The 14,943-nt window shown below is 44.5% G+C and overlaps 1 protein-coding gene across 2 annotated transcripts in view; it reads right to left on the bottom strand.

The window, feature by feature from the left end:
* Window positions 1-14,943, bottom strand: part of LOC119978671 (acidic mammalian chitinase-like) — a 58,297-nt gene that overhangs the window by 22,752 nt on the left and 20,602 nt on the right. For both annotated transcript variants that reach the window (XM_038820459.1, XM_038820460.1), the window contains exons 5-7: window positions 11,952-12,008; window positions 8,265-8,430; window positions 6,666-6,790 (exon numbers count right to left, since the gene is read on the bottom strand). In XM_038820459.1, coding sequence (XP_038676387.1) covers window positions 6,666-6,790; window positions 8,265-8,430; window positions 11,952-12,008 — 348 coding nt within the window. The remainder of the gene's footprint in view (window positions 1-6,665; window positions 6,791-8,264; window positions 8,431-11,951; window positions 12,009-14,943) is intronic.

The following is a 14,943-nucleotide window of genomic DNA, read 5'->3' as shown; positions in this document are numbered from 1 at the left end:
AACAATTTGTAATTTGTTCAATATAAAATATGAAAACTGAATAAAAACATTTATAAAAAAAAAAAAAAAAAGTTTTGCTAATTTGTGGGCAGTTGGAGATAGGTAATGAGAGAAAAGGCAGTTCTCACAGCTCTGCAAGAAGCAGTTGTTTTGAAGGCAAGAGGGGGGAATATCTCTCTCAGCCTTTCTAGAAGAAAAACCATACTAAGGAATTGTGGTTAAGAAAACAGATGTCGGAATTCTAAAGTCCATCTAGTTAAGGAAACTAGAGAAATGAAGATCAGTTTCCAAGAGGTCTGAGGTTAAGGTACTAGAACACTGAACTGTAAAGACTGTAAAGAAGTTGAGAAGAAGGCTAAGGCACCAGAAATAAATATTTTATTTATTTTAAAATTTAGAGTGCCAATTCATTTTCTCCAATTAATGGGCAATTTAACATGGGCAATCCACCTAACCTGCACATCTTTTGGGTTGTGGGGGTGAAACCCATGCAAACACGGGGACCAGAAAGAAATCTGAAGTGATTTTTAGGTTTGCGAGATTTTACTGTGGAATATGAGTAGAAATAACTATGGAAATCAGTGCCTGGATCTCGAATTTGAGTAAAAACAGTTTTAACAAAGGAAACCTAAAAGGGTGGTGTAAAATCCTTGACTGGATTTTATGTTAAGTGGAGCGGAAGCTTTGTTTAAAAAAGTGTAATTTGGAAAACTTGGGCTGGATTTTGGAATGCAAACCGCTATGGGAAAGCATTATCATGAGAGAAGATTTTAAACCATGTGTTTGGGAGTGGTATTTGTAAACTCTCATGTGATTATCATTTTGACCAGTCATGTTGTGTTTTATTGAGGTTTTTCATCTTAACAAATAATACAACAAAACCACAGGAATGGTACAGCTCAACAAGAAAAGTACAGTCTCAACACACATGGATACAGGAGGACAACAATTTCACTGGCTCAGTGCAATGATTAGACTCAACTCAGTACCTCTAGCTGTACCACCAGAGAGCATGGGAGAAAAGGCAAAGGCCATGAAAACAGGGTAAAATGGTGCTCACCTTCCCATGCGGTGATTGTTTTTAACAGACACAAGAATTCAGGATACGTTCTTTGCGCCATGTTTGGGCGTGCACCAATACACCTCCCTCAACCCCTCAACTTCAGCAGCACCAGAGGCACCAATGACACACTGTAACCTCTACCCCTCGTATACCAGACCCATCTGCCCCTCTGCAGGTACCAATCACGGATTCACTATGCCCACCTGATGGATCTGTTTTTTGTTAATATTTATGTGTCGCCGCACTATATATCAATAGACTTTGAAACTGACATAAATAAAGCTACACTTGACTTCATCCAAGACGCTCAGTCTTGAGTTCTGTCAGAGAACTCAAGACTGAGCGTTTTGGGTGAAGTCAAGTGTAGCTTTATTTATGTCAGTTTCAAAGTCTATTGATCAAGTCAAATTTCATACGAATACAGAATCTAAAAAGTTGTTTGTCCAATGCAAATATTGATGGTTGAGTTGAATTCAATATACAATTCAGTTCAGGGTAATTTCTTCAGATCAAAATGCAGACTACAAAAATGAGACAAAAGGAAATAGCTGTTTGCAAAGCAAGTAGGACTAGGTTTCAAAGGTTAGGTTAAAGATGAATTCAGAGAGAGAGAGAGATGAGAGCTTAAAGATGATTTTGGAGAGAGCAAAAAAAAGGTTCCGTCTCTGTCTCATAAGGAAATCATATTCTTTTTTAGGTTCTGTCCCCTTTCTGACCGTGATTGGGTTAAAATAATTATAATTCATTTAATTTGATGAAATGTTTGTCTATCAAGTTTTAAGAGATAATATGGCATGGGAAAACATCTCTATGTTTCAAACCACCTGTTTCCCACCATGTTCTCCAGAACTGGGATTGTTGCCCAGTAATGATGACAATGAGTCTATTCTGTAACGTGGACAGTCAGTTTGAATACTGACTTTCTTATCAGATCTTTTCCATGCTCTCAGCATTTTCTGCTGTTATGGCTAACATATATGATTCTTAATAGTATAATGTCACAAAATCGTTTCTTTCCTGAAACCTTTATTACCTATAATAAAGTAAGTTTCTTTCACCACCATAACAAAAATGAAATGCGGAATTACAAATATGTCTCAAAACACAACATAACTCCAACCTCAGGGGCAGCACAGAAAGATCATCACTTCACACATTCATACAGAGAGGACCAGCAGCTATAGATTCAGATTATGGTCAGTTCCTTCCAACAAACTGATCAAGACAGGATACAAAAAAAGCGAGTGAACTACCAGGAGCAGATGGTACCAGTAAAAGAGGATCAGGACATAACTAAGAATCCATGTTCCTCCGGTTAATGCTCATTGCCTACTGAAGGGAACTGGCTATCTCTGATAGGTAAAAGGGTCATTGATTTAGCCATTTTAATGTAAATACTAAAGCCCAGTTTAAAATCCATTTTAAACTGGATTTCATTATATAACTTCAAGCATAACTTAGATTACAAAGACACAGCTTGCAGAATTTGCAGTGGCAAAGCATTGAATTTGAAACATCTAAAAAAAAGCTAGCTAAAGCTTATGCAACATTATACTGAAGGTCAAATTGACATTATAGTTCATTTAAGCTCTACCATTGTTCAAATGAACAGAATGGCAGAGTTCAGCACATACCAGTTTAATGAAAAGAGCAGAGTTTGCATTCCAACACACATTAGAATTTCACATTTATATTAATGTTAAAAGTTCAAAAAGATAATGTTGCACATTGATGATTGACAAGAAACCATCCAACCACATGCATTTGAGACCCATCCAAGCCAATCAGCACATTGCAGGGGCAGGGACAGATGGAGTCAGACTGATAATATTTTTCTTAAAGATAGAGGTTCGGGAAGCCATTTTCTATTCAGTATCACTCTATACCTTTGATCTAACTACTCGCTATCCTTATTTCATATTTTCAAATTTCCACTCTAACTCTTGAAGTTCGCGCAAGCTGTTTTTCTTTAAGCAAAAACCATTACTGTATTTTGAAAGTTAAATTTGTTGTAAACAATTAAGCCAATTATTTCTCTTAAAGTCTTTTGCTGGCAAGGGCTTTTTGAGAACATTTAATTTGTAACCACAAGAAGATCTTAGTCTCTCAATTATAATCAATAGACACAATAAAATATTTTTATTTCGCATCCGAGAAGTGTAACTTAAATTCTTTGAAGTTTATACGAGACTACACTTAAACTGCATGGTAGATTCCTACACCTACTTATGATGAGAAAAAGCTGCTTGTTCAGACAAGGGAATGTCCCAGCCGTAAGGGGAGGAACAAGATATCAACCATAGTACAGAACCCGGCTCAAACCCAAACTGTTGAGCGCCTTGGAGCCAGTAAACCAAGGATGGCCATAATAAGTGCCTTCGAGATGGAATGTCCCAAGCATATGGGGGCCACAAGATATCAGCCACCGCACTGGACTTGGCCGTGTCCAATTCTCTCTAACACACAGGAGTAGAGTTCCTCCCAGGACACCCAGCAGAACTAAGACCTATCACGCAGCCAACCCTACACCTCTCCAACCACACCCAGGGCAGTGCGCCAACCCCACCAAAATGAGCTACGACAGGGAATACCCCACTATCGAAGAGACAAAGAATTGTCAAGAGACCCAACAAGTGGGCATTCTGGGAGGGGGGGCGATTCTCTTTCCCCCAAAATGATAGGGTGAACCGTCCGCAACCTACTCAACCAATTCAGGGTTTATAACAGCACGCTGCTCATCCAGAAGAACTCCCCAAAGGGAGGAACACCCAAATTATCCCAGGAACGCTAGCCATTGACCAGCACTAAATGCCTTTACAATAAAGATACTAGGGTCAAGGCAGTGCTGCCTCAGAGACAGAATCACTGCCCGCCCCATGGAAGACCCAACCACAATGAGGACACCACTCAGGAGACCACTATAAAAGACCAGGAGGGGGGTTCCTAAACCCCCATCAGCCTACCCACAAACCAAGAAAGGGCTCCAACATCATAGAGGCATAACATACAGGCTCTCACTTCAAAAATTCTAATGACGGTCAACTAACCACACCCTGGCATGTGCCGGAACTTATTTCTCCCTACTCGATTAGCTCTAAAAAAAATGCAAACCAAAAGGAGGACCAGGGGAAACCTGCACCAATGGCGAAGCCTCTGTCCCACTCAGTCTGGCTGAATTGGTCCGCCGTGAAATAAAAAATGAAATTAAATGAAAATCGCTTATTGTCACGAGTAGGCTTCAATGAAGTTACTGTGAAAAGCCCCTAGTCGCCACATTCCGGCGCCTGTCCGAGGAGGCTGGTAGGGGTCTGAATGAATGTTACATGAATGAATATTCATTATATGAATGAATTCAGTACATGAACGTATGTTCTAATTGCCTGAACATGGCGGCAGTCACCAGCTTGACAGCGCTTTAGAATGATCCTGCAGCATAAAGGTTCAGTGCCATAGTGATCTTCAGAGCCACAGGAATTGGGTATCTACCCACACAATTGGAGGCCATCTCTGGGCCGATGATCTGCCATATGCTTGTACAGCTTCCCTTGAAAGCTGCAACTTTCTGCGGCGCTGGACCTCTGTCATTTCCAAGTAGTTTGAGAGTTGCTGGAACATCCTGGCAGCTGTATAGTGGTGCCTTCTGCAGGGACGTGCTCCTTGTCCTTCTTGCTGTCCCTCATGAACCAGTGCCTACGCCTCTGCCAGAGATGGATCCCTGCGACCACCAGGCCAGGCCTCCTCCTTCTTTGTTCCCTGCCCTCCTCAGAGGAGGAGGTGATACATACTAAGTAAACAATACCCAATTATGGGAATGAACATGGGGCTGACTCACGCACAAAGGGAACAAAACCTCTCGTGTCAAAGGGCAGCAATATCCAGAGAGCTCCACATTGTGCTGAGCCCAACACAGAAATCACTAATTCAAAATCACAAAACACCAACTCAGCTCTCTCCCTGAAACTCCAAACTCCTCATCCTGTATTTGCTCCATTCCCCTTTTATCCTGCTCTTGAATGTAGCCCTTGAATCTAAAAAGTTGAAAATTGGTTGGGCCACTTGCTCACATTTCCCATGTACCGAACGTGAAATTGCACAGGGAACGTAAAATCTTGGTCAGTTGAGGATTTAGTCCCCTCAGCAAACTGGACAATTGTCGGCTGGCAAGCAGCCAAAGCACACCTGTGCCCACTGACAAAAATATCGCGCAAATGCATGGTGATGTCCTGATACGTGTCCGACGTCATCATGCGCTATTTAACTTGCTTATAGGTCAGACGTGCAGACATAAAACTCTACCCTTGGTGTTTAATTCAGGATTCCTTTTTTCTGGGAGACTCTGGTTTGGGGTGGAAATCATCTGATAACGCCCAACAATACACCCCCATATACCCCAAAACCGCTCACCTCAGCGTACAAAAGGGGAATTAACTGTGCTCACCAAATGCCCAGGGAGCTGTCGCCCCAGAATTCATACAGTACTGATTCAATCAGGCACATAAAACAAAACAAATATTGGCACCCCAACAGTGTCAGTAGACAAAAGACTTGCAGCAACATCAATAGTCATGTAAAATACCGCTGGAGTCCACGGCGCAGTCCCAACCATCATGGAACAGTCCTTCAAAATCAACGCCATGCTCACAAATGAGAGTCCAAAAGGGCAGTGACCAACTCCAAAAAGAACTTCCCAGTAAACCATTCTGCCACAGCAAGCCGGCATCGCAAAAGGACTGCCAATGGAAATGGATGAAAATTATGTGCAACCATCACCAGAAGTCACCCTGGTGATGTCACCTCCGGTATTGTTGGATACATCAGACCCCGGAACTTTCCCAGCACACGCACTTTACAAGGCGGCTTCAAACCTCGGCTCGACGCTCACCTGCCACTTCAATACAGGTTCCAAAAAAAGGCCTTGCAGCAACAAAAGTCCATTCCTCAGTTCTCACTCTTAAAAGAAATTGAGGGAAGGAGGCGAACAGCTCCAATTCATCCTGGTCGGCAATGAAATAAATAGCAAAGGGGGTATCCGAAGATTTTGGAAGAAAGACATTTATTCAGCATCGCAGCAGTATTCACACAAGACCCGGTTACATATCTCAGGGTCCTCACTCCTTTCTGTCGTTGCTACAGCAGCTGACCTGGTTAACTCTCAGCCCAATCAGCACTTAGGATCAATCATCTCCAGCTGGATGAGTCCCATGCAGAGTTATAACACATAATTTTTATCTTTCATGTCTCCACCGTGAAACTAGTGTCACACTGTAACTCTGGCAGTAGCCTTAGTGAAAAGGAGGAAATGGCCTCAGTTTTCTTCTCCTTTTACAGTATATTTTTAAATTTAAACTCAAGCTTCACATCAGCTAGTTTTGATTTAAGTTACACAGGTACCCTTTGTTCTGTCATTTATGAACTCAGCTCATCACCTAAGTTTCTCAATGAAAAGAATTAAAACTGTGCACGTGTGAGACAGAAATTAAACTTCCTTTTGGGCACAAAAGTAGAATGCTATTTTTCCTGCAACAGAGGAATGATTGAACTAATCCTAGTCAATTTGTAAGTTACACAGCACAAGCTGTAATTAAAACTAAATTACACTTACTTAGAGATTTCAGGTATTTCATAACTAGCATCAATGTTATCTTTCCCAGCAGCCACAGCAATTGTCAGCAGTAGTCTGGCTTTTCCTGTTTTTTGTGCCTCTTTTGTAAACGCTTTTTTCAAATCCTGGGGTAAACAAAATATTGGAGTAAATGAATCGGATGGGAATAGAGGAATATGGTCCCTGGAAGGGTAGGGGGCTTTAGTTCAGACGGGCAGCATAGTCGGTGCAGGCTTGGAGGGCTGGAGGGTCTGTTCCTGAGCTGTAATTTCTTTTGTTCTTTGTTTTAAATCTGAGATCTCATGGTCGAAATAGGGAGCAATAGTTACAGGGATCATGAGCATGATAATTGTGGCTTGCAGTATTTTACCTACAGCCAACCCAGCTTCCCAATGGAAATGCAAGAGACCTGATTTTAACCCAGCCTCTCCAGTTCGGGTTAAAATTCTTGAAAGGATCATGCTGCATTTCAGCCAGTTATCTAAATGAAACATATTCCAGGCATAAGAGCTGCCCAAGGCTTAGTTAATATTTTGATATGATAATCTGATCATGTCACCTGTCCCACAAAGCAGATGAGAAATTCCCGCCAACTTCTGATGGTCTGCCGTGCAGATGCATTTGATGTGGCCTGCGAGTTAAAATGGTCCAGGTTTCACACTCAACTATTTGTGGAGATTCTTAACCGGCACGTTAAGATCATGCAATTACCCCTTAAATTCTGCAACAAAACCATTTATTTTCTGCTGTTTCATCTCTTTAAGAGCAAGTACATTTGATATTTTTGAAATTAATTCACTGGGGCATGCACGCAGGGCCAGCATTTATTGCCTATCCCTCATTGGCCTTGAGCTGAGTGGCTCTGTTGGCCATTTCTGAGGGAATTTTAAGAGTCAACCACATTGCTGTGGGTCTGCAAACAGACACATACAAACCAGAACAGGGAAGGATAGCAGCTTCCTTGGCTAAAGGACATGAATGAACTAGATCGAACGGCCACCCGGCACCTTATCAGCCTCGCAGAGGAGACCGCGGCCAAGCACCCTTCAGCACTGGTTCCCACAACAGGGACCGGGCGGAACGGCAATGGCAGGGGGTGGGGGTCTCCCAGGTGATCGGAGGGCCCCGGGTAGTTGGCCTCTGGGCAGGCTGACACCCTGACACTGCTGGTGCCACCCAGGCACATTGGTAATTGCCAGGCTGCCACTGCCACCCTGCCAGTGCCCAGTTGGCATTGCCAGTTTGTCACATCAGGGATCGGGCCTGGGGATGCTCTGTTGGCATGTGGTGGGGTGCGGGGCTCGAGGATCCCCATAGGGTGAGTTGGGGCGTTGGGGAGGGGGTCTCATCGGGGGAGGGGGGGTCGCGAGATCGTGGCCCCATTTAAAAATGATGCTCTGATCTCTTCCTGTACTGTGCAGCTGCGCTCAGCAAAGTGTGGCCTCGGCGGGATGCTCCGTGACAGGGGGCTGATGAAAAGAATGCTGTTAGATAGCGGGGTCGTTCCCAGCGCTTGATTCCTGCCCAGAATGGACTCTACTCGTTAAATCGCGCCCATAGTGTATGGTATGTTTTAAAAGTGAAAATTGTTCTTCTTACCATAATCAAAGTAGTAAACAGTTTTTTGTTTTCTGGTGGGTTTCCTGGAGAAGCTGGATACTCCCAATCCAGATCAAAACCATCAAAATCATACTTCTTCAGAAAGTTAATCACAGAGTGGCTGAATGTTGCTCTGCTTGCCGGAGTAGACACCATTCTGTTAAAACTAGGGAGGGGGCAGAGGGTTCAGAGGAAATTTAAAAAGTGGCGGTGTTATTTTATTCATATTTAACACAATGTAAACATAAAACTTCATGCAGTGCAACATATTCTATTTTAACATTCATAAAATTGCATATTTTACATAAAAGAAAAACAAACAACAAACATCTTTTTCAACAGATTTAAATAAAAAGCATTATTTTCTGATTCCAATAGTCTGTAACTCAATCGTCTGGATTCGCCGTTCCTGCGGCTAAGTGCCGACACCAACGGAGGACCCATGTTTCGTGATAGGAAAATCCGTGCAAAACCCTCACCGATTCTGGTACCGGTGAGGGGCTAGCACCGGCTCCGTATGAAACACCCGTGGATCGCATGGAGAACGGCCAGAGAATTGCAGGGCTGACAAACTGCAGCCATGTATATCTACACGGTTGTGCTGGAAACATGAATGAAATGAAATGAAAATCGCTTTATTGTCACAAGTAGGCTTCAAATGAAGTTACTGTGAAAAGCCCCTAGTCGCCACATTCCGGCGCCTGCTCGGGTAAGAGTGTCCAAAACTGAAAGAAAATGAATGACTTCCTATGATCTGTAAGAGTGAGTTACCACCTGTCTCCTCCCCGCCATAGTCCCATCTACCACTCCTGGAATATCACCATTAATTGCCTCAGTATGTAGCTATCATGTACGCTTCCTGAGTAGCATGCAAACACGTGCATGATTCTGAGTCGGTGGTCGCACATGGGTTGGACATTCAGGTTGATGAAGGGCACTCCCTAATGCCATGGTGCACTTAAGGCAGCATGCGTGCCATCGATATCCCCTTGGATCTGAGGCATGCTGGTGATGGCGGCAAATCCTTTAGTCTTGGTCCAGGTCGTGGTTGATGTAGTCAGACACCCTGGCATACAGAGCAGCCATCATCTCTCGGATGCACTTGTCAACTGAGGATTTTGAAATGCCAAACAACTCCCTGAAATAATCCAGCAGCAAAAAGGTTTGGGACTGCTGTGAGCTGCAAGGCTACAAGGAGCGGGTATCCTCCTGCTTCATGAGGTGCCAGGTCCGCACATCACCTTGGTCAACCAGAGTCAACAGTGGCACATGGAGCCTGACAGCTCAATGGAAGAACAGAAGATCCTTTACACCCGGGATCTCCTTCTCTGCTGTCTTCTGCACCCCCCCCCCCCCCCACTCCTTAGCCTAATGGGAAGATGGGACTTACATAGAAAATAGGAGGAGGCCACTCGGCCCTTCGTGCCTACTGCACCATTCATTGTGATCATGGATGATCATCCAACTCAATAGCCTGTTCCTGCCTTCCTCCAAATCCTTTCAACCCTTTTGCCCCAGGAGCTATATCTAACACCTTGTTGAAAACATGTTTTGGCCTCAACTATTTCTGTGGTAGCGAATTCCACAGGCTCACCACTCTGGGTGAAGAAATTCATCCTCATTTGTCCTAAATGGTCTATCCCGTATCCTGAGATTGTGACCCCTGGTTCTGGACGCTCCCACCATTGGGAACATCTTTCCTGCATCACCCCTGTATAGTCCTATTAGAAGTTTATAGGTTTCTATGAAAGCCTGACCAATGGCCCCTCTGTTGTTTTAGCTCTGGCTCCAGCCTGGGTTGTCCTTGTTGGAGTTGGCGACATCTGTCCCACCTCCAGAACAGTAGTTAGGATGATTGCCAGCTCACTGGCTCCATCTTGATAAAACTCAATAATCTGGGAGGAGAGGCTGTCAGTTAGGTCATCGATTCCATGACCCTCAAACCCTCCCAAAACCCCTTGTCCTCATGATCCTGGAGGATAACAATCTTACACTGTCTCTGGTGGCCAACATCACCTCTATTAGCTGCTGTCCATAACACATTGTTGCTTAAGGATTCAAACCCTATCCCTGACTTGGAGAGTGAGGGCAGTTGAGAGTGGTGAAGGATAAATCATAATGGCCAACTGGTTGGACGACCATGACTTGCAGGAATGTAAGCACATTAAAGATCTCTCAGAGGCAGAGAAGGGCAACACTAATATGCACCTTTGAAACTCAGGGTTGGATATCCTGCCATCTTATTGTCATGCCTTTACACCAAATGCACCTGGTCAGCCACTGCATGACATATGACTTAATGCCCAACGTCGCGTCCCATATTGCTCACCCCCCCCAAAAAAAATATTACTATCCCAACTTCTCTCTGGGAACACTGAATATACAGTGCAGAAAGAGGCCATTTGGCCCATTGAGTCTGCACCGACCCACTTATGCCCTCACTTCCACCCTACCCCGTAACCAAATAACCCCTCCTAACCTTTTTGGTCACTAAGGGCAATTTATCATGGCCAATCCATCTAACCTAACGTCTTTCGACTGTGGGAGGAAACCGGAGCACCCGGAGGAAACCCACGCAGACACGGGGATGATGTGCAGACTCCGCACAGACAGTGACCCAGCGGGGAATCAAACCTGGGACCCCGGCGCTGTGAGGCCACAGTGCTATCCACTTGTGCTACCGTGCTGCCTACAGTTTTATTACTCCTTTCTGCCCAAATAAGGAGCCGCTGTGCCCTAGGGAGTCGGTTTTCTGGAGTTCAGCCTGAAAATTCAACACTGGCTACGAAAGGTCACCGTTCAAGAACTCTTTCACGCTAACATCTGAGTTTTGCCAGTTGCTTGGATGGGAAAAAAATCATCTCAAGCAACCCACAGAGCTGTCATAATGCAGAATGAAAAAAAAGAACATTGAGAAAAAAAGGTGAGTTCAGCCAGGCCCCAGGTCTGCAATCGAGGATGCTCTTGAGAGTTAATAGGACGAGAACTACAGTGTCAACGATCTCCATAGGTCCTACGAGGAAGACAGCAGTTGGCTAAACTGCAGAGGCTCGTAAAAGTTAACGTAATGTGAAATTGAATATGAACAAGTGGAGAGGGGTACGCATCTCCTCCCTCCCTCTCGGAGTTTATGGCCCCTGGTTCCCATTTTTAAACGCCAATAGTAATTGGCGACAGCTTGACATCCTGCTGGTGGGTGGGAAGTTTCCGTGAGGCCAGAACATCTGACCTTAATCTCGCAAATGAGATTATAATGAATTCAAATGCACGCTAATAAGACCGAGATCCGGATCATGCCAGCGTGTGGGCTCGGGCACATCACAAATGAACAAATCCTGTTTTAGGTCGCATGACAGATTTTCCCGATATGAAGGGATTTGTGCCGGGTGTAACGTGGCTGGAAAACCACCCCCAATAAGTTAATGAGGCCCTGCTGCTAAGATTCACAGTGTCTGGTCTTTTCGGGTTCAGTGGCCAATTTTCCCCAATTGGACTAGTTTCTCTACTCAGCTAATCTCCATTTATAGCCTTGCAGCCTTTAAACATTTCCATGGCTCATTTTTCAAGTTAATAGTATTATGGAAAATGTATGTGCCGTGTCTGGAAGAAAAATCAGATTGTCTTTAAGGGAATAATTTTTAACGTTATATTTGTTGCATTAATATACTTCACCAATGCAGTTTGTACCTTTTGGAACCAAATTTCCACCCTCCAAGAGACAGAAGCGTCTTCAACTGAGGATTTCTGTAAGAAATAAAACAATTTTTCAGGTATTATTTTAACGACTGAGCTGAACTTTTAAATCTTGAGAAAATATTTGTTTCAGTGGCCTAAGAAATAGCTAAACAAGAACCTTTGGAATATAACAGGGAACTTAGCTAGAGATTTCTGGGAAAATACCTGCAAGCTTGATCTTGCACCTTCTTGGAAGCATGTTATTAAACTATTTAATGAATCCAGAAATCAGTCTGGTAAACCTTTGCTGTACTGCACTCCCTCTAAAGTAAGAACATCTTTCCTCAGATAAGGAGACCAAATCGGCACACAATATTCCAGCTGTGGCCTCAACAAGGCCTTGTATAATTGCAACAAGACATCACTGCTCCTGTACCTGAAAGCCAACATACCATTTGCCTTCTTATCGTCTGCTGTACCTGCATGCTTACCTTCAATGGCTGGTGTACGAGGAACCCAGGTTTCGTTACACATTCCCCTCTCCTAATTAATGGCCATTCAGATAATAGGCTGCCTTCTCGCTTTTGCTACCAAAGTCAATAATCCTCTGATTTCTCCAAATTATACTACATCTGCCATTCATTTGCCCAATCGCTGAACTTGTCCAAATCACACAGAAGGATCTCTGTATCCTCCTCAGCTCACCCTCCCACACAAATTGATGTCATCTGCAAATTTGAAGATATGGGCCAGGATTCTCCAAAATCCCGGCTAAATGTTGACGTCGGCATAAACACCGGAGTGTTTCATGCCAGTGTCAACGTGCTTCTTGGCCCAGCGATTCGGTGGCCCACGGGGGGCCAGCATGTCACTGGAGTGCTCCACACAGCTCCAGCACCGTTATGCGGCCCTGCACTGGCGGTGCGGGTCCACGCATGCGCGCAGTGGCCATTTCCGCGAATGTGTGTGGTGGCCGTTTCTGTGCCAGCACCGCGCAACATGGTGTAGCGACATAGTGGGCCCACGCGGAAGAAGGTAGGCCACCCCCCCCCTCCCCCAGGTCACGCGCACCTGCCGATTGGTAGCCCCCGATAGCCCCCCTGGAGTGTGATCCCCCATCAGGACGGCCATCGCGGCCACGGGTCTGAGCTCCGCCGGGTGGTACCATATGTGAACCACGCCGGCGGAACTCGGTCGGTTGACCGTGGAGAATAGTCACGGGGGCCTAATTCAACTGGCCCCGACCGGTGCCGCATCGACCGCACGCGCACGAATGGCACCGATTCTCCGGTCACTGGAGAATCACGCCCCGGTGTCGGAAAGGTGTGGCGGAAATTTTTGGGGTCAATGCCGATTCTCTGACCCGGCGTGGGCCCGGAGAATCCCGGCTACGACATTTTGTTCCCTCATCTAAATCATTAGTATACTTTGTGAATAGTTGGGGTCCTGGCACTGATTCCTGCAGTACCCCAATAGTCACTGCCTGACTATTTGAAAACGACCCATTTATTACTACTCTTTGTTTTCTGTCTGCCAACCATGATTTCTATCCATCTCAATACACCATCCTTAATCCCATGCGCTTTAATTTTGCACGCTAATCTCTTATGCTGGACTTTGTCAAAAGCCTTCTGAAAGTCACCACATCTACTAGTTCCCCTCATCAACTCTATTAGTTACATCGTCGAAGAATTCCAGTAGATCTGTCAAGCATGATTTCCTCTTCATAACATAGGAACATAGGAATTAGGAGCAGAAGTAGGCAAATCAGCCCTTCGAGCCTGCTCCACCATTCAATCAGATCATGTCTGAATCTCTTCCTTGTCTCAAATCCACCTCCCCACCTGTTGCCCATATCCCTTTAACCTGCCTTTTATTAAAAATATATCTATCTCTTTCTTGAAACCATTTAATGACTCAGATTCTACCGCACTGTGGGGCAGCGAGTTCCACAAATTCACCACCCTCTGCGAGAAGTAATTCCTCCTTATCTCAGTTCTAAATCTACCGCTTCGCAACCTATGTCCGTGACCTCTCTTTTTAGATAGCTCCACAAAGGGGAACATTTGGTCTACGTTTACTTTATCAATCTCCTTTAATATTTTACACATCTCGATCAGATCCCCTCTCATCCTTCTAAACTCCAGTGAGAATAAGCACAAATAATCTCTCCTCATACATCAACCCTTTCATCCCCGGAATCAATCTGGTGAACCTTCTCTGAACTGCCTCCAATGCCACCACATCCTTCCTCAAATAAGGAGACCAAAACTGGACCCAAAACTCCAGATGTGGTCTCAACAACACCCTATACAATTGCAACAACATTTCTCTGCTTTTATATTCCAGTCCTTTTGCAATAAATGCTAACATTCCTTTTGCCTTTTTAAAAATAAATTTAGAGTACCCAATTCATTTTTTTTCCAATTAAAGGGCAATTTAGTGCGGCCAATCCAGCGACCCAGCACATCTTTGGGTTGTCGTGGTGAGACCCAGGAAAACACAGGGAGAATGTGCAAACTCCGCATGGACAGTGACCCAGAGCCGGGATTGAACCTGGACCTCGACACCGTGAAGCAGCAGGGCTAACCACTGCACCACTGTGCCACCCTCCATTTGCCTTTTTAATTACATGCTGTACCTGCGTACTGCCTTTTGCAATACATGAACAAAGACACCCAGATCCCTCTTCCCAGATGCACCTTGAATCTGCTTTCCATTTCAATAATAATTTGCCTTTCTATTTTTTCGGCCAAAATGGATAACCTCACATTCATCTACATTAAACTCCATCTGCGAACTTTTGGCCCAATCTCCTAGCCTATCTATATCCGTCTGTAAAATCTTTATCTCCTCTTCATTGCCTGTTCTTCCACCTATTTTAGTATCATCCACAAATTTTGCTACATTACACTCTGTTTCACTGCTTTCAGATCATTTATATAGATTGGAAACAGTTGAGATCCAAGGCTGACCCCTGCGACACGCCGCTATTTGCAGTTTG

The sequence above is a fragment of the Scyliorhinus canicula genome, chromosome 15, assembly GCF_902713615.1.
Source record: "Scyliorhinus canicula chromosome 15, sScyCan1.1, whole genome shotgun sequence".
NCBI classification, from domain to species: Eukaryota; Metazoa; Chordata; class Chondrichthyes; order Carcharhiniformes; family Scyliorhinidae; genus Scyliorhinus; species Scyliorhinus canicula.
Note: the sequence above shows the minus strand (reverse complement) of the source record. Positions and strands in the feature narration are given on the sequence as shown.